Source organism: Hipposideros armiger, unplaced genomic scaffold (genome assembly GCF_001890085.2).
Source record: "Hipposideros armiger isolate ML-2016 unplaced genomic scaffold, ASM189008v1 scaffold_24, whole genome shotgun sequence".
In the NCBI taxonomy this organism is placed as follows: Eukaryota; Metazoa; Chordata; class Mammalia; order Chiroptera; family Hipposideridae; genus Hipposideros; species Hipposideros armiger.
In genome coordinates, this window is record NW_017731374.1 from 2,892,625 (window position 1) to 2,918,994 (window position 26,370).

General features: G+C 44.8%; 1 protein-coding gene across 1 annotated transcript in view; it reads right to left on the reverse strand.

Moving 5' to 3' along the window:
• The window catches only part of EPB41L4B (erythrocyte membrane protein band 4.1 like 4B), a 117,325-nt gene that overhangs the window by 32,494 nt on the left and 58,461 nt on the right, over positions 1-26,370 (reverse strand). Inside the window, exons 14-17 of the mRNA XM_019635862.1 lie at positions 25,415-25,448; positions 21,598-21,662; positions 4,544-4,767; positions 2,377-2,495 (exon numbers count right to left, since the gene is read on the reverse strand). Of these exons, the coding sequence (XP_019491407.1) occupies positions 2,377-2,495; positions 4,544-4,767; positions 21,598-21,662; positions 25,415-25,448 (442 nt within the window). The remainder of the gene's footprint in view (positions 1-2,376; positions 2,496-4,543; positions 4,768-21,597; positions 21,663-25,414; positions 25,449-26,370) is intronic.

Sequence of the window (26,370 nt, forward strand, 5' to 3'; positions counted from 1 at the left end):
AGAAGAATTGGAGGAGTCTCAATCCTTGAGGCTGGAAAGAACCTTAAGAGTCATTGAAGCCACTGGTCCCAATTGTGGCATCATAAGTTGTGATGTCTGCTGCAAGGAATGTTTTTTTTTTGTTTTGTTCTCTTTAAGATTTTATTGATGAATTGGGGGAGGGGAACAGCGTTGGGGAATCAAGGAAGGGGAACAGACAGGTTCCTAACCAACGTGCTGCCCGCCCTGCAAGGAATGTTTTATTCATGATAAAGCACCATTGTGAGAAGTGATACACTTTGCTTATGTGATAGGAAAATGTCAAGGTTATCTGACATCACTCTAGCCTACTTGCTTACTAATGCATTTCTTTAAGTGAAGGGAAAAAGAGAGGCATTAGAGCTTGAGCTCCAGGGAAATACTTAATAACTCATAGCTGTTTCAGCTTTGCCTTAACTCAGAGCAAGCCATTGTGGTCCATGTCCCACCAATACTCATGGTGACTACAAATTCATAGAGCTTTTGCGTTCTCTGATACTATATGCGATTATATGATATACTTTCTCCCAAAATATGTTTGGATTCTGTCGAACTCTGAGTAAAACCCCTGTTAAAACATTTATTGTGTGTATTGCATTAGAATAGTGGGAAACCAAGAGACAGAAAACACTGACCAATCCAGGGACCCATGATGCATAGGGCTGGCTCCCCAGCACCTGGTATGGACCTGCTCATCAAAGAGCTGTTGAATGAATAAGTACCACCTTGACGGAGGACTTCTTTCCAGCTGGCCATTGGGGACGGTAGTATAGAAGAAAAGTGGGTGAGTGGGACTTGAAGTTGGGGTCCCATTAGGGATCAAAGAGACTTTAGGTTGCCCTGGAGTTGAGGGGAGACAGGAGGAGTGCAAGGGGGTGAGGGTCTTCTGAGAAACCCTGGAAGTCTGGTGTAGGTTGGTGGGCTGGCCAGGGTGCAGGAACAGCCTGCAGGAGGTGTAACCTTCCCATGCTCCCAGCGAAGGGAGGGGGGGAAAGCTTTTCAGGCCAGATCTTCCAAATTCTTCCTCTTCCTTTGATAAAAGGGCAAAGCTAAGCATGTGAATGGAAGAAATGACCCATGAATGAAGAAGACTATTCATTTGGGGACTTTTACAATTAAAATATGTGTACAATATTGGTTCTCAACCAGGAGCAATTTTGTCTTTCAGGGGACACTGGGCGATGTCTGAAGGCAATTTGGTTTTCACACATGGATAGGGGTGCTACTGGCATCTAGTGGGTAGAGGCCAGGGATGCTGCAAACATCCTACAATGCACAGGGCATCCTCCCACAACAAAAAATTACCAGCCCCAAATGTCACTAGTGCTGAAGTTGAGAAACCCTGGTGTAGAAAATGAAGAAACACATTGAAGTGCAAAGGGCATTGGACTGGGGAGTCAGGGGCCCACGGATTCAGCCCCTGCAGAGTGACCTTGAGAAAGTCATTTCCCCTCCTCCAGTCTCAGATGTTGAGAAGGTTGAACTAAATAATAGGTTGAATCCAGTCCTGACATTCTACAGTTCTAAGATAAGGCAGCCCATTTGGACTAAGAACAGATCTAGAAAAAAGAGAGCTTGGCTTCTGTCCTGGCCCTCCCCCCCTTTATAAATCCTTCCCTTCCTTCCATCAGCCAACAGTTACTGAACACCTACTCCGTGCCACGCACGTGAGAAAGATAGCAAGTGCTATGGACTGAACTGTGTGCCCCCCCACACACACACAAAAATTCATATGTCATAGCCAGACCCCTAATGTGATGGTATTTGGAAATGGGGCCTTTGGGAAGTAATTAAATTTAGATGGGGTCATGAGGTGGGGACCTCATGATGGGATGAGTGGCTTCCTAAGAAGAAGAAGAAGAAGAAGAGAGAAAAGTCACTCTGGCAAGTGGGGACACAGCAAGAAGGTGGCCTTCTGCCAGCCAGGAAGAGAGCCCTCACCAGGGAACCAAATCAGCCAGCCCCTTCATCGTGGACTTCCCAGTGAGAAATAAGTGTTAGTTGTTTCAGCCACCTGATCTTTGGTATTTTGTTATAGCAGAAGGGTAAAGATGGAAAGACGGAAATGAGGATGCTTCCCGCATGGAGCTTTCAGTTAGAAGAAGGGAGACACCACTAACAGGCAGGCCTAGCCTGCTTCCTCAGCACCGAGGGCGATGCCTCACGCTGTAACTGACCAAAAACAATGTAAGTGAATTTTCACCCCTAAGAGACACGCTGAGCAGACACATCAGGAAAGACTGAGTAGGAACCCCTCTAAGGCAAAGACACAGGGTTTAGGAGGCAGGCAGGGTAATAATCCGAGGTTTGACGTGAGCCCCAGGTCCATGCTCATCACCCTGCGTCAGTCCTAGGCACCTTGTTTATGTTGATGTGCAGAGCAGGCCAGGGTCCAGCAGCCTTCACAGTTTCCAGTTCCAGCTTCTTTAGATGGGCAGCGGCCTCGCTGAACAGGGCAGGTGCTCCTGGACTCAGTTCTACAAGTGGCAGGGGAATGAATAAGGAACGGTTGAGAGCAGAGAGGGAATGCAGATGGTAAAAGATGCTTGTCAGAAACTGACCCCAGCACCCTTTCTGACTCCTCCTCCGGCAGCTTGAATCTGTTGAGTTTGCGCTAACTGATGGGGTATGAAAATATCTGAGGTCAAGGTTTCAAGGCCTTAACTCCCCCATTGAGGAGCTGGGTGGCCTTGGGCAAGTCACTTTACCTCTCTGAGTCTCTGAGCCATTTTAAAATGACAGTAAAATTACTTACCTTGCAGGGTTGTTGTGAATATTAAACTAAATGAGGTCATTCGTGCACACATGATTTATTAATGGAAAAGTACTATGCACATTTGAAAGATTATGTTCAGGCTAACTGGTATATGAACATACCCTTAAAGACCAGGTTATAATTCCAAAATCAAATGCATGGATTTTGATTTCTGTACTACTTTAAATTAGTTTGCCACCGCTCCTTCTACTAGCTAGTATTTACCCATTATGACATGAAATGTTCATTACATATTAAAAATTTGGCCACATATTGTTTGTAATTTTGATCTGGGGAGCTGGGATAAAGTGATGAGATGCATGTGTCGATACACCAAATAAGGGTGCTAAAAGGCTTATTTAATTGCTACAGGAGTGAGAGGGAAGGCGCACTCCAAAGTAAGAATCAGAGGGGGGTGTTAAGCGAGTTTCCCTGACAACATTTGAGCTGGTTCCTGAAGGATGTGCAGTTCGCCAGGAGAAAAGCATTCCAGGCAGAGGGAACGCAGGTGCAGAGAACAGAGTTGGGACACAGCACAGGATTTGGTGAGGGGAGAGTAGCTCCGTGTGGCTAGGAGTGGGGGGAAAGGCTGAAGACCCCGGTAGGAGCCAGGCTGTGAAGGTCTGTGTGTGGCCATGCTCAGAAGTGTGAGCTTTGTCCCAGGACAGCGCAGAACCATGGAACGGTCTTAAGACACTTGGGCAGAGCTATCTGGTGAGAGGCTGCTACAATACGGAGACTGTGCTGGAGGGGGTGCCCTGCAGGGGGCTGTGACAGTTATCCGCATGCAAAAAGACGGCTGTGGCTTTGGGCAAGGACAGTGTGGACGGTGACGAGGGGATGGAGTTCTGATTCTTCAATGCCAAGTAGATGATGCGTCCCCATTTCTGGCTCAGCCAACTCAGACTCGTTACCTGTGGTCTACAGGTGAAGGTGCGGTGGCTCTTTTCCCCAGCTCACTGACTCAGGAAACGGCAGTGCCAGAAGATTTCTTGGCCATCTGTCTGGGCACCCTCTGTCCCATTTCATAGGCGAGAAAATCGAGGACCCAAGAGGGGACTTGGCTCAATCGTGAGAATAGGCATCAAAGCCCCTTGACTCCTGCCTCCACCTCTGTGCTTTTTCAAACCCCATGTGATAAAGCATCAGTTCTTCATCCCACCCCCACCTGTCACAGACCCATTCTTTGGTAAAATATAATAAAAGTGAATTCCTAGCAACCTAAAATAACAGACATACAAAATCCAAGCCCACATTTTAAAATCGGCTTGAACACATATAAAATCACTGTCGTATTGTCAAAAATGTTTTAATTGCTTCCTCTCCATTCCATGACTTCTCTCACTGGGACCTGTCACCACGTCCACTGGATTCACCTGCCATCACCTTGCTCTCAGAAGAGGGATGTCAGGAAGGGGATAGACTGGGTTTTCCTGAAAGTAGGCAAGTAGAGATTCTAGCCGCCTCACTCCGCTGTCTCTTTTCCATTGCTTTGAGCTAGCGCTGGATACTGCAGAAGCAGAGGTCTGCTCAAGACTGAGGTGGAGAGAAGATTGCTACCTTGTAATGAAGTCAGAGCTCACTGGTAAACACTGCTCCTACCTAAATGCACGAGGCTCCTGTCTAGTCTCGCCCAGAGCTGGTAGCCCAGCACTGATATTACAACCACTCCATGCCGCACTTGAAGGGTCTGCCTTGAGGATCTCAGAAAGCCAGCCACCCACACCCTGCAGTGTTCTTCCCCTCCCTTCCCCCTTGGCCCCTACTCACTTGTAAGGGATTTACTGCTGGAGTTTGGTGACCTCAGAGGCCCCTCCTTGTTCTCCAAGGTCAGTGCGAGGCCATAGTTTGGGTGGTGCTGGTGGTGCTGGTGGTGGTGGTGGTGGTGGTGGTGCCTTCCCGAAGCTTTGGTAGTGAATGGTGTGCCCCCATTCTCCTCGATGCCAAAAGGCAGCCGGTCCGAGCTGCTGAGCCCTGGGGAAGGGAGCGGGTAGCTGTGGAGGGTGTCAAAGTCAGGATTTAGAAAAGCAAAGTGCCTTGATATTCCTGTGCGTACTTTAAAAGATGTCCTTGAAGCAAGAAAAACCCAGAGAAATAGGTTCAACAAATAGATCTACAGGGTCATTGTAGAGCGGGGCAGAATGGCAACACCGCACCCCAAGAAACAGCAGAAAGTGGGCATCTGTATACACTAGAGACCGGAAGCCTTAAAAAATTCTTAACTTTGAAGTGAAATAATTTCTATTAAGAAAGATGCTCTGTACACGGAAGGAGAAAATAAAAAGCAATAATAAAAAACAGTTTGTTAACCATCCTATGACAAGATCATGATAACAAACAAACTAGAAAAGTCTTGGAATCACTTTCTGTTCCTTCTCGATCACCCTCACCACCATGCAGAAAGCACCTGTTAGTGTTACTGCTACAACATCTTTTAACTCCAATTGCTCCTCTTCATTACTTTTTTAACCAATATTGTCTTATTTGAAGCCCATGTCATCTCCTACTTAGACTCCAGAAACAGATTCCTAACAGCTCCCCTGCCTCCACTCTCTCCTTCAGCCTGTCTTCCACAGAGCAGTGGCCAGAGAGTTGTTCTGATTATGTTCTGGAGCACGGCACCCCTCCCTCCAGAAGCTGGAACACCTCTCCATTACTAGGGATTCTAAAACATCTAAGGCAGAGAATCCTTTCAGAGATCTGGTGAAAACCATGGACCTTCCCGGCAGGAACAGGAACCGAGATGCAACATTTCACACTCAATTCCTGTCCCTCTACCGCAGATCCATGGACCAAGGTTAAGAGCCCTGGATTGCAAGATAAAACCCAAATTCACTTATGTGTCACTCACAGTCCTCCCCGCCCCCCCCATGATCTTGTCCCATTCTCTTTCCAGCTCATCTCCTGCTACATTCTCTCTATACCCTTAATCCTTCCCATCCTGGTGCCTTTTGCCTCTTTCTGCTCCCTGGAGTCCTTCCTCATCCCTCAGTCCAGCTAAAATACCCCTTCCTCCAGGAAGATTTCCAGCCTTTAAGACTGGGATCGAAGGTCTCCTCCTCACACCTTCAGGCAGAGCCCACCCCTCTCTCTGCTCACTCCTGTAGGCCAGGTTTCTGTTGCCTACTCCTTCACTCTGTCTTCGAGGAGCTCACACTCCAGTGTAGGAGACCCTGTGATTCAGTCACTTACAATCACACTAGGAGAAGCTGCTAAGGGAGCATAGAAGTGGAGGCCACTAGTTCTCCTTGGGTGAGTGAAGGTGTTGGAGAAAGCGTCAAAAGGAGGGAAACGTTCAGGAGAAATAGTCAAGTTTTGGTGGACTGTATTGAAACAGAATCCTCCTTCTGACAGGAAACACCAATCCTGTGTTTGTATGAGGTTATTTCCCTTTGGGGGGCGGGCCTGAGACAGAAGCCTGGCCAATCAAAGTTCTCCATCCATCCAAGTAGAATGCTTTGTTCTGGGATATGATCCAATCAGGGACAATCAGAGTTTACACTTAAGGTTTAACACACAGGCTCTTTCTTCCCTTTTAAGAGTCAAGCAGGGCCTTCCTGTGACTTTTGTGGGTCATAGAACTTTTGCTTTTCTCTCTTCTGTATTAAAAAAATTAAAAATTATACTTTATGACTGCATTTGTATAAAAAGGAACATAATATCATATGTGAAACCATTTTCTTAACTAAAAGTTCATTTTTTTCTTCTTTTAACTTTAAAAGGAATTTAAATATTTTTGTGGGCTCCTAAAAGTGTTGTGAGCCCAGTGCACTGCCCCTGCTGGGCTCTGCCTATCAAGATAATCTAAGTTGAGGCTACTTATGACCACATTCCCTGGACACAAGTATCTGTGAGAATGAAGCTAATGCACAAAGAGAGACAAGATGAGCAGAGGTTGAAGGTAGGTGGCAAGAGAGAAAAATCCCTAATTGGATCATTTGAACCCCTGGTTCCAGCCATGCCTGAAGCTGCCCCTACCACTGAACTTGGCAGTAAATTTTTTTCTGTTATTTATGTATTCATTTATTTTTGCTGATGTTAGTGGGTTGCTTGCAATTTAGAACTTGCATGCTCTAAACCCTAGGATATGTTATTTGTTATTATTTTTTGTTTGTGTTTTGAAATTTCTTTCAAGGTAGACAGAAATTGCTGCTAAAGGCCTAAGAAACAGTATGGGCAAAGGAATGGTGGTTCAAAGAGCAGGATGCCTGGTGGAGAGGGCGTGAGGCTTGAAGGAGCAGGAGATGAGGCTACGAAGACAAGCCGACACTGGTTAAGAAGGGGTAAGTGTGCCTGCCCCGTTACCTGGAGGGTGACAAGGTGCAGGGGAAAGGGCGTAAGCAAAGGCGTGCCCTGGTTGGAGATACATTGTGTGAAGTTCATCTTGAGCACTGGTGGGAGAGAAATTCCAGCCCCTCCATGAGGAGACGGTGCCAGGGCGGGGCCTGGACTGTCAGTGGCTTGAGTAAGGTAAGGGGCCCGCTGGGGTATTTCTAAAGTAGCGTGAGCAGAGCTTCCAGGCCTGGCGCTTGGGGCACTGGGGGAAGGAGGTATGGAGGAGGCCTCGGCTTCAGTGCAGGATACATTCCAGAAGAAATGGCACTGGTTGTCCCCAGTTGTCCCATGAGCTGCATCTCCGATCCACCCTGGCTGCCGCCTGGGGACTTCGGTCAGCACAGTTTACATCATGTGTGAGTGTGTGTGTGAGTGTGTGTGTGAGTGTGTGTGTGTGTGTGTGTGTGTGTGTACAAATGTTGTAGAAGATGTAACTTTGGCTTCTGGGGGTCACAGTCCAGCCTCACCTCTCTAACCTGGGACATAACCAAGCATAGCCACCGTCCCATGGAGAATGCAAAGAGGACAGCCAAAAGCACACTGCGCTGTCGTTGAAAGTGCCTGGGTTCTAGTCTTCATTCTGCCTCAACCTTGGGAGAAACATTAGACAGTCACTCTGGACCTCAGTTTCCTCTACTGTGACATGGGGTGGGGGGTGTCAGGTGATTTCTGGCATCTACTCTGGACTGCTCACTACACACGTACGTGCTGCCTGTATGGAGTCACTTATTCATGGCATGTCTTAGCTTCCTAACAGGGTTCCTGGAGGCAAGAACAGCTTCGATGTAGCCCACACAGTAGCACACACATTCCCTGAACACCTTCCAGAGGAGCCTGGGTGGGGCAAGCTGGCTCCTGCTTTACTTTTAGCTCAAGTGGGGACAACTCCATATTCCTCATCAGAACTAAACCATCAGGGAGATGCTGACGAGTATCTCAGGGGAGCTTCCCAATGGATGGGCCTCTGGAGGGCTGTGAGTTGAACCACTTCTTCTCTCAGCCCGTAAAGCAAGTGGGCAGAACCAAGAGAGCTTGGAGGAAGCCTCAAGCAGCTCACCCCAGTGTGCTACCCAAATACATCATTTTCTCTGTGTACGAAGGACGAGAAAAAGCTGGAAGCACCGCCTAGTCCATACTCCACTCCAGCCCATTAGCCTGGAACTGTGGCTTTCCAACTGGGACTCTCTTAGCAGCATCTATGCAAGTACCATGTTTTTACAGCAGATGGTGTCAGCCAGGATCAACTTTATGTCTGAACACTAGTGCGTGCATCATGTTCTCTAAATACTCACAGAGGGGAAAAAACCAAAAGCTAACATTTTCGAGTGCCCGGCACTATGCCATCTATTAATTTCTTTATTCTTCCAACCACCATTTGAAGAAGGGACTATTATCTTTCTTTTACAGATAAGAAAACAGGAACAGAGACTAATTAGCTTTCCAACATCACACAGCTAGTAAATGGCAGAGCTGGGATTTGAACCCAAGCAACTTGATTCTAGAGCACTGTGCTCTTTTAAGTGCTAAGAGGCAATGTGTTGCCATGTGGACAAAAGAAGCAGTAGAATATTAAAAGAATGCCAGTTAGCACTTAGCTCTGGTTTTGCTGCCACTTAGCTATGTGACCTTAGGCAACTCATTTCACTCTTCTGGGCCTCAGGCACTGCATTTTTGGATCATTTATTAAGCATTTATATGTCAGAGCTACAGCTCAATAAAATAAATAATAGTCTAACTACTACGTTGTACACCTGAAACTAACATAAAATAACATTGACTGTCAACTATAATTTAAAAAAATAGTCACCAGGATCTATAGTACAGCATAGGGAATACAGTCAATAATATTCTAATAACTATGTACAGTGTCAGATGGGTAATAGACTTATTGGGGTTATATTCCTTTGTGAGGTATATAAATGTCTCATCACTATGTTGTTTTGTATACCTAAAGCTAATAAAAAAAACAAATAAAAAATAATTTGATCTCTGCCATGTCCAACTGAGAGATAGGACAAGGTGCATTTACTCATTATGGTTTCCAGGATACCTGCCATTTATTGCAATTTTTATTTTATTTGGCAGAGACTAAACAGAGTGGGCCATTAGACAAACATATTGCTACAAGCTCTTATTGAATTCAGTGCAGGCATACCATTTGGCAATAAGTAGAAAGCCTATTTGAAAAACTGTAGCTTTTCCATAATGGGTTTGAGAAGAAAATGGGTGTGTCAACATCTTAGAAATTATAAATCTTAGGTCTATTAGTTAGGGATGATTTCTTACAGGAACTTAATGGTTTTATTATTATTAATTTTATTACAACTAGAGAGGAAAGAGACCCTTACTTCATTTTAATCTTGTCTGAAAAGGTCAAAATTAAAAAATTTTGGTATGGTTTAGATTTCTGTATATGTACTACTAATTGGCAGAAGAAAATTTTCCCAATTTGTATTAATTAGAAGACATTTTCCAAGCAATCAACTTAGAACTGTCTAATACTAGCGTTAGCACAGGTGATGTCTGAACCTGTACGGGTCGGGAGCTCCTTTTGATTTGTTTATTAGCTACCTGGAGCCAAAGATGGCATCCTCTTCAACATCAGTTCCTGGTGACTATTATCGTTCCTGGCTCAGCATAGAAACAGAGCAGATATTTGTTCAATGAATGTTGTAGTGCATTAAATTTTAATTTTCTCTAGGTAATTTATCAAGTGTCTATTCATAAAAGCTTCACGTTGGTCACTAATTCCCCAGGTTTCCCTAATATTACATTATAGTCTCTGCAAAACTGCAGAATAAAATACTCCACATCTTAAGGAGTGAGGAGAGCCTTCAGGGTTTGGTAGTAACTGAGTCTCTTCCTGTGTGAGCTCGAGCAGGATGTGTGCCTCCATCTTTGAGTCTGGAATTTTCCTTTGGCAAAACAGCTATCAAATGGTTTCAATGAGTGGCTGCAAGCAGAGAAGCAGGCCTTGAAAACTTCCTGCCAGAAAATCCATTTTATCCTGATGTTATTTTTGCTAAGTTTTACGGTGGCTTTCTCATTATGAGGCACCGAGAAACAGCGAGGAAGGGCTCTCTAACTTTGTGGTGAGATCCAGGATTTTCACAACTCCAGGTCATTTTCAGAATCTCAGTCCAAAGAATAAATCTTTTTCCTGAGTCCATTTTTGCATTGAGGTTCACGATGAGGAGTTAATTCAATCTCTTTCCTGCCTTAAAAAAATACTAACATAAATATGGTTGTTTCCTTTACAGCAACTCCTTGTAATAAACCTAACAGTGCTTTCCCTTCCTGGTTTGTTACTGATTTTTTCAGCCTCTTATTTCTGCATTCCAGTGCCCACCCTTTGCCTTAAATGGAGATTTTTTTTTAAGGTGGGTAAAAGCATTAACTTCCCCTGGCCACTGCTTTAAATGCTTCCCCATACAGTGCCATACGAGAGCCCTCAAGGAACAGTAAGACAAAATAATCACTGCCATGAAAGCGCAGCTGCTAGTGTGTAAAATAATGTTTAAAGAGCCAAGCTTTTTATCATCCTTTGCACTTCAAAAGAGCTATGGCAGATTCAGGCATGAGCTGAGAGTGTTATTCTTCCACTCGGTAGACACCATCCAGCTCACCCAAATTGAAATTATTATTCATTGCAGAAAGAAGTTCAGGTTAAACAAATAAAATGCATGCATTGTTAAGGGCAGGTTTTAGACATTCTAACTGCACAAGATGCTAGTGTGAACTGAACACTGGGTATGTGTTTCTGAGGTGATACAGATGGGATTAATCTATTTTGGTTTTCATGAGTGCTTAAAAATCTCTTCCAATGATCCTCTCTCTGCTCCCTAATACTTACAGGTTTTTCAGAAGCTTCTGTTATAAACATCCTTTTAGCCTCTGCAGACATACACTGGGCCCAATTTTAAGGGCTTGTTTAATTGCCTTTAATATAGATCCAGCATCCATTATTGAGCCACGGAACGATGCTGGTTGAGCCGTTAGCACAGCACTACCCCTTGCTTTTGAGGTCTCAGCTGCAGAAAGTAGAAGTTGAAACCATTCACCATTCAGCAGGGAATGATTAGGTAGGTTTCTGTGGGTTTCTTATAACATGAGCCTACGGGGATGTTCCTCTAATTATTCTAACCCTTTTTAGTGGATTGCCTCGACTACAGCCGTTTGGATAAATTTTGCAGCCTTTCCTCCAACAAAACCACTGCTGAGTCTTAGGATGTGGCTGTGATTTTAGATCTATTAGAATTTTAATTGTAACTAAAAGTAAATTTGTCCTTCCCTGATCAAATGCACCAGAGAAATTTACAATGTCTGGGTGGGTATTTAAGAAGTCTGAGTGGAAACTGCTCAATAAACTCCCAAACAGGAAAGGAAACATGGATATTAGAAATCAATTCCTTTATCCTGGCTATTTTTATGCTGCCCTTACTCCATCTCCAGGGTCTGGTTATCATGCTGACTGTTACCTGAACTTCTGGAAAGCTGCTTTCAAAAAACGTCTGGTAAATATCAACTATTCCAAGCTGTTAGAAAGACTAAGATGACATGATTAATTTTACTTCATCAGCCTGATCTTTATTAGAGCATGACTCAAGAATAGGGGTTCTAGGCAGTTGACAGAAAACAAGTAAAAAATGCCCTTCAAAAAGATGAAAAAGGATACAGCCTTGCTTACAGAGACACGCAGTTAACACAGAAATTCTGGGTTTTACCCATCAAGCTAACAAAAGTTAAAAAAGTTAGCCAGGACTAGGACCTTGCTTCCTGTGGGATCAGGGGCCCTGTCAGATTGATATGTGTGTGTGTGTGTGTGTGTGTGTGTGTGTGTGTGTCGGGGGTTGGAGGTGGGAGGCGGGCATAATCAGGTAGAATGCCTTTGGAGAGAAATTTCATCGGACACTATCCAAACTAAATATACACATACCTTTTGACCTAGAGTCTCTACTTGCAGGGAATTTATTCTACAGATAGATTTGTTCAAGTGCATAAAACAGAATGCACAAGAACAGCAGCAAAATGGGAACTTTAGAGATTCGAGGCAGCCTAAATGTCCATCAATATTGACTGGTTAAATAAATATATGTGCTTGTTTACACATAGAATAGCTCTAGATTGACAAGAAGAAAGGCTAACACTGTTTGCTTCTGGGAAGAACTAGGGAACCAGGGAATAAGAGGGTGAAAAGGAAAAGCAGCTTTTAGATATTTTTGTTTGAGTTTTAGCACTGTCTGGGTTACCTACTATAAAAAGTAACAAAAGCACAGTAGTTCCCTTTATTACTTTCTACTTAGTCTCCAAATTGTTAAAAGCTTCCTCCACTTCATGAAAGGTGAAATCTCAGGTCGGGGAGAGGTGGGAACCGGGCAGACATCGTTTCAATTCTCCAAACTTTTGCGTCCCGATTGTACCAGCATAATGGATTCTCAGAGGTCTCACCAGTGCCTTCCTGGGTGCCAATCCTGCCATGTGCAGATGGGAAAGTATTGTGCACGTTTCACCTGGACAATTATTTCCGAGTATTCTCAGACAGAAATATCATTTCTATTTCTTTCTATCCCCTCTCAAAAGATCCCCATGGTGTTTCTGCTTTTAGCTTGTTAAAGAGTTTCAGAGATGTGTTTTTACATATTGTGTTAAACCCTCTTCCATCTGACCTTTCCTTTAGAACCAAGCACCTCTTTCCATTGCTAAACGTAGACCATACATCTTAACCTATCAACCTATGAGATATACACCATTCTTTGAGCTAACCTGGAAATCTCCTTGCCCTATTTCTTACCACGTGGACTGCTAAGGCCTTACATCTCAAAAACCACTAAAAGTTGCTACCCGTTAGCATAAAACATTGCACAAAGCACCTTCCATCACATCATTTCATTCTCCTAAACAGAGAAATATTGTTCAGTTCCATTTGGGAATGAGGAAAACGAGGCAAAGAGAAGAAACTGGCCAAGGGTCACATGGCAAGTGAGTGGCAGAGTTGGGATTCAAATCATGTGAGATTCCAAAGCGTTTACATTTCACCTCGTCAGAGAACCACAGGGCTCTTGAACCCACAAAGCCACCACTGCACACTGGCTTCTGCAGTACTTTCATCAGCTTGCCACTTTCTGTTTTTTTGCCTATGCAAAACTTCTACCTGTTTCCCCACAGGCTCTAATCGTGGCCCGGGCTGTTAGACTGGTGTGGGCACACGCCCTGTCCTTCTCCAGCGGCTGGAATTCACCAGCCCCTTGTTTCTGGAGAACAGAACAATGACGTGGACTTGGTTTGATAGGCTTGGCAGAAAGTGATTATGATCCTCACATTCTTCGCTGTTTCACCATGAGCCCAAGGACGGACAAAACTACTCTGTGCAGACAGGTCTAGCTGCTTATTATGATGCATCCATCCATTTATATCTTAACATCATGCTTACTTAATAAATAAGTTGGGGCAGCCGAGTGGCACATTGGTTAAGAGCTGGCTTGGGACGCCAGCTCGGAGCAGCAGGGCCCCGGTTCGGATCCCACATTAGGGCCAGTGACGCTGCGCCCTCTACAGCTAAGCTGGTGAACAACAGCTCGACCTGGAGCTGGGCTGCCGTGAGTCACCAGCGTAGGCTGCAGGAGAGCTGCAGTGGGCTGCCGTAAGCTACCATGAGTGGCTAACAGCCAGCGTGAGCTGCCAAGAGCCACCGTCAGCGGCCGTCCAGTGGCCAGCGACCGATCTGCCTCACCCGGGAAGAGCGCAATGATGATACCAACATGGGCCAGTGAAGCAACGTCCTCCACAACTAGACTGGAGAACAAAAGGACAGCACCTTGTCTGTTCCCCTTCCCCAATTCCCCAATAAAATCTTAAAAAAAAAAAAAAAGTTGACCCCTAGTTAGAGTTACAATGAAGCCATTAAACAAGGTATAAATATCACCGGATAGGAAACCATGCTTTTCTAGTGAGGTCCTGCAGCTTCCCCTTCAGACTCTCCTGGGGTGACTGTTAAAACAAAGGTTCGTAGGTCTCACACCTGGCCACTTACAGAGAGCCTAACAATCTCCATTTTTAATAAGCTAGCCAAGCAATTTTTTGGTTCCCTAATTTGGGGGAAATGGGGCTATTTGCAGAATTACTGAAGATTTCTTCTTTTGCTGTGGCTCAGCGGAATGCCAATCTCCTGTTTGTTTCACCTTTTAGATACCCCTGGAGCTTTGTGCTACCTTTCATGTACAGAGGGTCTCTCTTTAACAGCAGTTTGCTTTTCCTCTCTGTCTGTGTTGCCTCGGTATTTGGCTCCTGTAACGAAATGGCAGAAGTCAATCATCCTAGGTCTATGGAGGGTATTTACCTGGTACTTTTGGAAGATTCGGCCAGTCAGGGAATTAACGTAGCGCCAAGTTTGGGAAATATTGATCCAAAGGGATCAGTATGGCTGCTGAGGGGGATCTCTGATGAGCTCAGATCTTAAAGGGCTAGTTAAGAGCTGAAAAGTCAAAGGCAACAAAAGCGATCTATCACTAGTTGTGTTCAGAGCAGGACCCAGGAGGCTGGAGCCACTGACCTGGAAGGATGGTGCAATATTAACAGGCAGGAAACACAAAGGACATGCTGTCCTTATTCCTTCATCTTCACGAGCGCCATTTTCGGTGGAAATGGTAGACCAAGAAACAAAACAGGCAAGAGGGTTTTGCAGGCCAAGGCAATTACCTGGCATGACTTCAAGACTTCTAGTTCACATGAATTACATCCATCTGACGACACTGTCAGTTCACACTGTTAGCTATTCTGAAGGATCACAGAAAAATAACTGATGTCGCAAGAAGATGGAAGTACCGAAGCTTCAAACATGCAAAAAACAAATTCCATTAGTAATGGAATACTGAGGTTAGTTGTGCTGGCAGGTAACACTCCAGAAGAAAAGACTAGTTTGTGAGCTCTCCAGAAGGAAGCAATGGATCATCTCAAATGAGTTTCACTAAGAAAATAATGTTTAATCTCTGCTCCTTTGAAAGGGGGGTCGTTGGTGAATGAACGCCTGCATGGACAGGGTTACCAGACTGCTGGGGGAGGGAGGTGAGGTGGAAAGGGTTCTTAGACGGCTGGGTGGGGGGCACAGGAGGAGGGGGTAATGGGGTTATTAGCTCACCGGTGATGGTGATGGGTTACTAGACTACTGGTGTGTAGCGGTTACAGACTAGACTGGTGGTGCCTTTCTAGTTACCCACTAGTTTTCAGTGTAGTGAACTCTTCATCATCTAATAATAGTCTCGGACAGACATGGATTGACAGGCTCCCAAATGGCAGAATGACTAGAGGGAGAGGCATTAAGGGCACAGGGGTGGAGGACACAGGCTTTGGAGTCAGAATTCTGCCTTATCACCTACTGGCTGTGTGACCATGTCCCAGCTGCTCAGTTACCCCCTAAGCCAGAGCTTCCCATGTGTAAAAAGGATGCCGTCCACCTCAGAGTGGTCAGGAAGATCAGGTGAAGTGACATATGTAGAGTGCAAAGGACACATGTGGTTTTTAGCCCCCATATAATGTCATTGTCAATCTACCAGGGTTTCCAGCATCCCATAGGTAGACTGTTCTCTGGGTGGTAGTAACGCTCAACATTATACCAATGTCTCAAATGAGAACACTGAATAATAGACACACTGAATAATATTCAGATGGTGAAGAAGAAGCCAGAACATATGTGGTGGCCAACGTCCTACTCAAACTGCGATGCCCCAGTCTGGATATGATTGTTCAGATACCTTTGGACCATATCAAAGATGATACATGAACTGTATTATCTGGTTCGATGTGTCCTTTAGAATGAGTATGGAATAACTCATTTGCTGAACAGACATTCATTGAGCACTTGCTATCCATCAGGCACCAGGGAACAAAGGTGAGTAAGACACAACGCTCCTACTTACAGAGTGTACAGACTCCAGGATGAGATGAAGAAAAGAGGCAGTTTTAATACAAAGTAGTGAGTGCGCCATTGATATGTATAGGGATGAGGGATAGTGCAAGTGCACACAGAAAGAAACCCAATTTGCAGAGGTGGGGGCGGTCAGAGTCCCTGGGAGAAGAATGAGTCTGGGTGGAGGCTTAAGGGATGAGCAGGAGTTGGGCAAAGGGGATGGGAGTGACAGTATCCTTGGCAGAAGGAATAGTATTTGCAAAGGCACAGATGGGAATGACAGCAGGGTATGGTGAATGTCAGGAACTACAAGCAGTGTGGTGTTGTAGGAGTTTAAACAGGAGGGTGAGAAATGGGAAAATATGCTAGCTAGAGCAACGAGACAGAAGCAGAGTGGGGGAATTCCACAGACAAGGCCTTCATCCTATGGGTGATGGGAGAACCTGGCAGATGTCAAGCATCAGAATGACAATCAGATGGTGTTTTGGAAAGAGAACTCTAGTGGCTGTGAGATCGAGCTTGTCAGGAGAGATTGGAGTCAAGGAAATCAGGCAGAGCATCTCTCAGCCAGAGAAAAGATGCTGCAGCAAGGTCAGTGGTAAGGAGAGAGGGTGGGCTAAATACAAGCACGAAGGAGGCAGAGATGAGCCAACCTGGGGCCTGCCGGGATATAGGTGGTAACAGGGACAAGAGATGTTGATGATGTATAAATCCTTACCATGGGTAGAAAAGAGAATTCGGGCCAAGTTTTATTTTTTCTTCCCTTTCCCTACAAGAGGAGGGATGTTAATTTTTGACATGTGGAGTTTGAGGGGCACATGGAATACACAGGTTGAATGTCAGTCTAAAGCTCACAGTAGTCTGAGTTAGAGATCATGGCTTCAGTGTCACAGCACTATAAAATCATAATGGGATAAGGAGACCCAGGGAGTCCCTGATAAGTGAGAAAAGCAGCGGGCAAAGGAGGACTCCCGGAAAACAGCAATGTTTAATAGGATGACAGAAGAAGAGGCTGTTATAAAGACCAAAGAAAAAGTCAAAGGGCTAGAGAATCAGATAGCACAGAAGCCAAGGGGATGGTTTCCAGAAACTGTGAATGCCATCGCTGTCAAATGCTGGACAGAGTGGCCCACTAAATCGAGGAATGAAAAGTGTACACGTGACTTAACAATTGGGAGACCATATGTATTCAAACTGGTTAGACTTCTTGGTTGCAGACAACTGAATCCACTCAAGTTGCTTTTGGCATGAAGGTATTTATTAGAGGGCATTAGACAGTGTACACACAATCTCCAGGAGGTCACAGACACAAGGTTGGAAGTCTTTCCACCACGAACAGCAGCTGTAGCCAGGACAAACACCCACCCTGACCCTAGGACTGTTAGAGCGGAAAGCCCACTGCCACCTGTGACCAGGTACTAGAACCTTCATCGGAGCTGCTCTAGATGAAGATATCCCTTATAGACTGCCTACAAGAGCCACTCTACCCAGTGCAGCCTCATTCCAGGATGAGCTCGCTCTATGCCGCCTAACTGAGTGCTCACCTTCAGACTGACAAAAGCTCTCTGTCAACATCACCTACATACATCCTCCACAGATGACACTTCTGCGAGGCACAAAATGAAGATGGAGTAAAAAAAAAAAAAAAAGCAAGAATAATCTTTATTCCTTGGAAACACATTTGTAAAAATGTATCAATAAGATTAAAAGACTGAGAACACATTAATTTGTATGCAGCACAGACACCTAGGACCAGCACATCTACTAAAAGGAGTACACCTGTAAACAAATATCTTAGGGAGCGTTTATAAGGGACACAGACTCCATTGCGCAGGCAGGCACCTGACTCCCTCCTTCTGGATAAATTTTTGAGGTAACCAAAAAAAAAAAAAGATCAGATTTTAGCAATAAAATACCTCGAGAAATGTATATATATATCAATATATATATATATATATATATATATATATATATATATATGTTTTTAGGCTTAAAATGGGCCAAATTACAATTACATAGATAAAAATGGCACAAAGACTTGATTTCACAAAAATACTAATGAGAAGTATCTTAGGTCTATCAATTGACAGAAAAAAATGTTTGACTCATGGCTTGAACTGGGGAGGAAATAAATATTTTGGTACAAGTTCTACCCTAAAAGACAACATTAATTTCTGGTTCTACAAAAAGGCTGTGCAATACCCATCCTATCCTAGGCTACAGGATACTTTGGCACAACTTAATTAAAATCTGATAGCTTTAATTTGAGCCATAAATGCATCTCAGATTGCATGTTGCTTTTTAAAAGAGAAACGTAAAAACCAACCCACAAATTCTACAAATTCTGACAATGTATTCCATAATTATGTCTTCTGAAATCATGCAAGTTAGCAGCACCAATCATTAAGACATCAAAAAATTATTCTTGGACTTGAGCAGCAAATTCTACCAAAATGAATGCTATGCAATTTATGATTAGTAAAATCTCTAAAATTTGAAGGGGCTAGATAGAAAATTCAAAGTCTCCCTGCATTATATAACATCTAACAAGTTATACAGTTTAGCTTCTGAAAGGAGTAACCTCTGTTAAGAGAAGCAGACATTGCAGTTTTCCTATGAGATACTTTAAATGTTATAGCCTCAGCCTAAAAATATTAAATTTTCATAAATCACGGAATTTGAGAGTAGAGAAGGACCATGGTGAACATTTAGTCCAACCCACTCTTCAGATGAGGAAAATGAGGCCAATAAACGGGAAATGGCTTGTCTAAGGTCACACAGGGGCAGGGGCTGGACCCCAGCAATCTCCATTTCCCCCACCTCCCACCCCCCCATTACTGGTACTCTCTGCAGAGCTATCTTCCTAAATTTTTCTGGTTTCATTTGGTCCCATTCATTAAATAACAAAGAAATATCAGGTACAGAGCAATATAACAAACATAGACTTTTACTCCAATTTTAAAATCAAAATGATTCCTGAGCCTTTACCTACCTTCAATTTATTGAGAATGCAGTCAACAGTAAATTATGACTAACTATTGTAATTATTTGCAAATATTTACACGGACGCTGAAAACACCTTTCAGAACTATTCGTTAAAGGCACTTGTACAATTCATGGGATGCCAAGACACCTTCCATGGAATGTAATGAAACTGTGATGGTGAATGGAAGTGAGATGCTTCAGTCTCTCAAAGCGCAGTCATGAGCTTATCTTGATACATCACACTCTGCACTCCTCCTAAGTTCTTCTGGTTCTGGTTGTGGACATAATCGAAATGGCTGTCATCTCCACTGGCTGATGCTTTCCAATGCGGCCTGTCATCCTGAAAGGATGGCCTGTTTTGTTTGCAGAGTGAATGGTTAGTGGGGGAATGGAAGAAAATTCAGAAATGTGAGTGAAACAACATAAGCACCAAAAGAAAAATGGGCAGGGAGAAAAACCATGTGAATGGGGATGGCTGACGAACGGAAATGAATGGATTTTCTACTTTTAACTATTTTTCAATAGTTCAGGCACGGGTCATCTATCCACTTCCAGGGGAAGGAAAGCTCTGTCTATGGTTGTGCTGTAGGGTGTCTGATGATCAGGTCAGTGTGGGGAAAGCTAGGTGAAGGTGAAAAAGATTCCTTTACTAGGGGACTTCTCAGGGCTGTTATTATGCTAATGTGCCCTGTGAATGCTTAGGCAGCATTTGACAAAAGTGTTGGACCAAAGAACTCTCTTTTCCCAGGGTAGGTATCTCAGGCAATGCTTTTCTAACTCTGGAGAGCCTGATAAAACCCAGAATGCTGGGCCCCACCCCAAGAGAGTCTGAGCCAGTATGTCTTGGGTGGGGCTGAGAATCTGCATTCACAAGCTCCCAGGTGACAGATGCTACAGCTGCCAGGCAGGCAGGCCACCTGAGAGGGCCCCGGTTGTAGGCTTCCTCAGAATTCGCGTTGTGAAATCCTGGGCTGGGTCATGCCTCAGAAGGAAACTAATATGATAAACTAGGCAGTAAGGAGTATAACATTCTGTAAAAACAAGGTTAATAAAAATAGCATTTCTATAAATCTCTCCTGTTTCTCATGTCTGGAAAATAAACTGCCTTTGCAATACAGAAACATTTAGAGTTATGACTCCGCTACTTTCACCTATTTTAAAAGTTACACGAGTATCAAGTGTCTGTGATAAAACTGCACTGCAAACGTGGATTCCCCGCCAACGTGGTAAGAGCGATCAAGAACCGAGTGCTCTCATCTGCCTTGCTCTAACCAGGTCTATTTCCATCACTCTGTACTTTCTCAAAGAGCAAGGATAGCAATCTCACCAAGAAATAACTAGGCACATGGAATTCACCAACCATGTTTCCGAAAGAGCTTCGCACATAAACGCCAATTAAACCCGATCTTAAAAGGAACCATTGGCCTTTACAAAGCTAGCATTAAAACACTCTCATGCCTAACTATAAACACAAGGCAGGTGCCAGTTTACTTAGGAGGGTTGTGGTAGGTTAGGGCAGAGGTGAGTAAACACAGCCCTCAGGCTAAATCCCACTTACCGTCTATTTTCATAAATAGGTTTTATTGGAACACAGCCACACCCATGCATGTATCTATGGTCTGTGGCTGCTTTCAAGTTATAATGGCAGAGTTCAATAGTTGTGACAGAGACCCTGACATTGAAGCTGAAAATATTGACTATATAGCCCTGCATAGAAAAAAACTTTACTGACTGCTGGGTTTAGAAAAAAGATCCACTACTAAAAGCAAACTCCCATTCCATCCCTGAAAAAAAAAAATCCTTTCAAAAAACCCACAACAAGGGCCGGCCGAGTGGCTCAGTTGGTTAAGAGCGTGAGCTCTGAGCAACAGGGTTGCCAGTTCGATTCCCACATGGGCCAGTGATGCTGAGCACAAGCTGAGCTGCCACTGAGCTGCCAACAGGTGGCAGGATGGCTCAGCTGGTCAGAGCACGTGCTCCTAACAAGGTTGCCAGTTCAATTCCCTCATGGGATGGTGGGCTATGCCCCCCTCCCCACAACTAAGATTGAACACGGCACCTTGAGCTGAGCGGCTGCGAGCTGCCAACGGGCGGCCGGATAGTGACTGGACTTAGAGCTGAGCTAGCTGCACCCTCCACAACTAAGACTGAAGGACAACGACTTGGCTGTTCCCTTTCCCCAATTCCCCAACACTGTTCCCCTTCCCCAATTCCCTAACAAAATCTTAAAAAAACAAACAAACAAAAATCCCCAAGCTTTAGTCACATTTTTAGTAAATGAATTCTCAGGACAGGAAAACATGACTTAGAAATTTTAAGTAACATCGCTAAGACAAAACAAACCAAAAATATCTGAGGTGAGAATGACTTAACCCCCCCCTCCCCCGTCAATTCCTTTTTATGTCATAAAGCATAAGTTTAGCAAATCCATCCTCTCTCCTGGCTTCTTTAGCTTTGCAAATGATTAATCTCTGCCATGACAAGGCAACTCTTCACAGTTGTTGCTGATGCAGAATCTCAATTCATGACTAAGTAGAATTTGAACTTTTCCAGAGCAAAGGGGAACTTGGGAAAAGACAGCTCTGTTAGCTCCAGCACTTACCTTACATTTGGAGAGTGTGGGTGCCACCGGGGCTGGCTGGGGTGGATATTGGGATGATACTGAGGCTAGAAATAAAATACCAAATGTGATTATTTGATGACCTTTTGATTTCAATGGTTTTCATTCACCTTCTCTTTTTTGGCATCCACCCCAGGGGCTGAGGGGGACTGTGAATGGAAAGGCTATAACTGAACCCTGGCTGGGGGAGGCGAACGTTTCCCAGGACGACCACATTTCCTGTGACAAAGGCTGAGGGGCTGGGAAGCTGCCCTTGGAAGAAAGGTGAAAGCATCTGCCTTGAAAGGGTCCCCTGGACTGCCCAGGACAGGCAATATTCATGTCTCCCAAGGGGACAGACAGAAGGTGCCAGAAAGACAGGGAGAATGGTCGGCAACTGCCTTCTTCAGAAACAATTTTTGTCACTGCAGAAGATGACGACAGCCATGGGTAACAGTTACGTCTGCACACAGACAGGAACTGGACAAGGATGCCAAGGGCTGTGGGGGCATGCTTTCTTTTCTGCCTTGTTTGAGCAACAAAAATAATGTTCTCAAATGTGATCCAAAACCATCCAGAGCACTTATTATCCTGATAAAATGGAAGGAAGGAAGAGATGTGTCCATTTTAAGATGAGAAAATAGATCCAGACTGGTGACTCATGAAATGACCCGGGGTGAAGATGAGATGGGGCTGGCTGGGGAGCAGGCTGCCTAGCCACTTCTCTCCTGCAGAGGGCAGTGGTTCCAGACGTTGCACAAAGCCACCGGGCTTCTCAAGGCTCAACTTTCTACCTGGTAAATTATGCCCTCCTGACATTTAAGTCACTACAGTCCTCCCACCGCTACTCTTTTAATTATTGCTTCCCCTTCTTCTCCCTTCCCTGCTACTTTGAATACGCAGAAGGCAGCTCTCTGTTAAGGAGAATTCTCAGCAATTCTGTTCATTCCGTTTTCATGGACCTGACATGCCCTCCCTGCTATTCTGTATTCCAGAGGCCTCTCTCCTTCTTAACAGGTCTGTCAGCAAGCTCAGTCTGCGGCCCCCGAAAGGACAGGCTGCGAGAAAAAGGAATCTGGAGATGTCTCAGCAGCAGAATCTGAGAGCTGACCAGGGCTTTAGAATCTCCCTGATGCAGTCTTTTCACATTTCCCTCTCTTAAGTGGATACAGAAACTCAAGAGAGTTTAGATGATGTGCCCAAAGCCGAACTGTTGCAGGGGTTTTCATCACATAGCCAGGCCCCAAATGAAGCTCCACCAACTGGATGGAGAATGGTTGAGAATAGAAACGGACCTTCTGTTGTACTCCCTGTCTTCAATCAGAACCAAACAGATTCAAATCAACGTGGGTTACCTTACCCACAAAGACCCAGAAGAAGGAAATTCCAGAACCTCTTTCGTCTCCCTTGGTAATTTATTCACACTCTAAAGCTGTCAAGGAGTATATTTTAAATGTTAACCCAGAAGGTTCTCAGCCACAGCGAGTTATGTCTCCCCTGGGGACAACTGGAAATGTGTATCTGTGTTTTTGCTTCTCACAATGACTGGAGGGTTCCCTTTACCTATTGGGCAGAGAAAGGGGAAGTTGAACATCCTGTAACTCGAGCTCCAGTCCCAAACAATGAAGAACTGTCCGTCCCAAATGCCAATAGTGTCCTCATCGGAAACACAGCAATCCATCCTTTGCAGTTGGCTAACCTTGCTGAGCTCAGAGTACGTAAGATAAATGCTGCGAGCCCATCCCATCCTCCTGAAAACCTTTCTCAGTGCTAAGATGCTTATCGGGCCACTTCTCAGGACATTCTCTTCCCAGTCAATTGACTCCTGAAGCCCAAAGCTTGACAGAGCAACACAGAACCTGTACAACTGGCAGGGTGCAGAGGACCCGTGGTTGCCGAAGACGGAGAGCAACATGCAGGTAACAGTTTGTGTAGATCTGGTTTCAACAGTCATCTGGATGTGAGCTCTGAACAGAGCGTGCAGAGAGCATTTACCCACGAGGCTGGTGGGAAGAGCGCTGAGCTGGGACTGCTTTGCTTCGTTTAACTTTTTTCTCTCCTTCAAGCAGTAAATCACCCATCAACAACTCTTCCCTTCCCCCACACCATTCCAGCCACTCACACCTGAAAACCCCTCAAAAACAAACAATCAATCTATGAATAAGAAGATTCAAGAGCTTAAAGAAGGCAAGGACATAGGGAAACTTTCCCCCGACCAGGTACAAAGTACCTTTGATGTGCTATTCCCTGAAACTCAGAAGTCATGTCTAGGGTCTGCACATTCGGAATATGGTTTCACGTACAGAAGACGGCATCAGAAAATCCTTCTGCAATGTAATTTGGAGACCTAGTAGAGATACTGCACAGGGAGGATCCCTCCCACATCTAAGGGAGGAATATCTACAGGAACAAAAGATCAAGCATGAGGCTAGAGTAAGGCTCCCAAGTGAACTCATCGTCGAGTAGTTTTGTTACGTGTGACATTCAACATCGGACTGGTGACAGGGCACAGAAACCGGGGACAGCAGTGTTGCCTGGACATTCACATCCGCCCAGGACAAAAAAGCTGATCCCAAGTCAGGAAGTTACCAGATGTGGATGCTGTCTCTAAGCACTAACAAATGACAACCTGGGAGGCAAAGGACACATCATCCCTGCAGGGTTCCCTCACCTGGGGATCCCTGGAACCACCTTCAGCGCAGTGAAGCTCTCATATCCCCAGGTCCCAACCACCCCTCGCGTTTCTGACTCAATCAGCCCAGGGTGAAGCCCAAGCACTGGTTAGTTTTTTTAAAGCCTGCCAGATGGTTTTAATGTGTAGAAGGGCTGAGAACCACTGGTGCCAAGTGAGGTGATGAGAGAGGCTCGGGGAGAGATGGCTTCTGCAGCGGGCTCTGAAGGATATGTTCACATACAGATAGGAGGCGGAGGGATTCCAGGCAGACGAGTACGGGCAAAGGAACGGTGGGAAGAAATTACGGGGCAAGGATGATGGAATTCTCTGAGAGCTGAACATGTGCTGTGTGATGAGGAGCGGCGAGAAATAAACGTAGAAAAGTCAGTCAGAACCAGGTTGCAGAAGGCTGTGAGTGGCCAGCGAGAGCTGCTCACAAGTAGGTTTGCAGGCCCTGGTTGGAAGAGTAGAATGCCAGCCATGGAAACCTATCTGTGCTCCTTCTGCAGGCAATAGGCCTGGCACAACGTTTTACAAAGGTTCTAGAAACCACTGCTCCATTGCTGTTAATGGGTACACCACCAAAAAACCAAAACAAAACAAAAAACAAAGGGAGGTGAGGAGAGAGGCTAGCTTTTTTATTGGGAGGAGAGTGTCCAATAATGAAATCATCTTGGGGGAAAAAGTAAAACGTGTCTTTTTTGCAGGATTTCTCAGTACTTTTGACACCGCAATAGGTATTGTAAGACCCAAAAAAGGGGAATGAAGGATGCAACATTTCCCAAACATGTGACCATGATAACCTTTTCTGGAGGCACACCTCAAGTGACTCGTGTTCCCTGGGCCTAGAACCCACTTGGGCACAACATGGCTTCACTTGAGTGCCCCTCAGAGGTTGCATTTCACCACCCAGAAACTTAAACATATGTCCCTGCTGCTTGCCAGTGGATAAGGTTAAGAAAAACGGGCAGATGACCAAGAGGAAGCAGGGGTCAGGGGAAGACTCTCCTCTTATTGTTTTCTCAAAAAAAAAAAAAAGTTATCATTGCTTTAAAATCTGATCATAAACATAATGACTGCTCAACATGGGAAGTTGAAGAACTTTAAGACATATTACATGAAAACCTTTAAAAGCAAGTATCTTACCTGGTAATTATGGACTTCAGGATTTGATTTAGAGCTAAAGAAAAGGAGAGAGAAATTATAACGTTATTAGATTGTAAAGCGGCATTATGACTGCTTTACAGGCAAACCTCGGAGATCTCAGAGGTTCAGTCCCAGACCACCGCAATAAGGCAAGTCTCACAGTAAAGCGAGTCATAATCTTTTTGCTGGTGGAGGGTCTTGCCTTCAACATGTGAAAACACACACACACACACACACACACACACACACACACAACATCTGCGAAGTGCAATAAAGCGAAGCACAATAAAACGAGGTGTGGCCATATTCCACAATCAAAAACTAACCCTCAGTGCTACCTACTCCGTTTATACCTACTAGTATTCCTTTTCGGCTATTAGCTGCTGACAGTGAACATATAACCGAGGAAACCAAACAGCAACTTTCCCTTGTCACTTTACCGCTCACAAGTAGAAACAAGTAGGTAATGTTCCAGAGCCCTGTTTGTGATGTCATGTTTTGGTGGCAAAAAGGAGTAATTTTGGCTCCCATTCCGGATCTGCCCTGGCATCGTTGGGTGGCCCGCGGCACCAGGCAGCTCCAGCAAGGCCCTGAGTTTTCTCCAGCTGGATGGAAAGCCACCAGCCACTTCTGAGCATCCGCCACTATGCGTCCCCCTGTCAACAACAATGCGGCCCTGAGCTGGCCACCACTTTGGAATGTTCCTTCCATATAAGGCTCTGTACTGGGAACCTCACATCTGTTATTATTTAATCCACGCAAAAGGCTACGAGGTCTATTAATGTTACCACCTCCTTTTACAGATAAAAGAACGGTTGCCTAACAGCGAAGTGATGAAACCTGCTCAGGGTCAGCAGGCTAATCGGTGGCAGAGCCAGGGCTGGAATGGACGTCTGCTCAACCCCAAAGCCTACATACAGTAAAACCTTGGATTGCGAGTAATTTGGTGTGCGAGC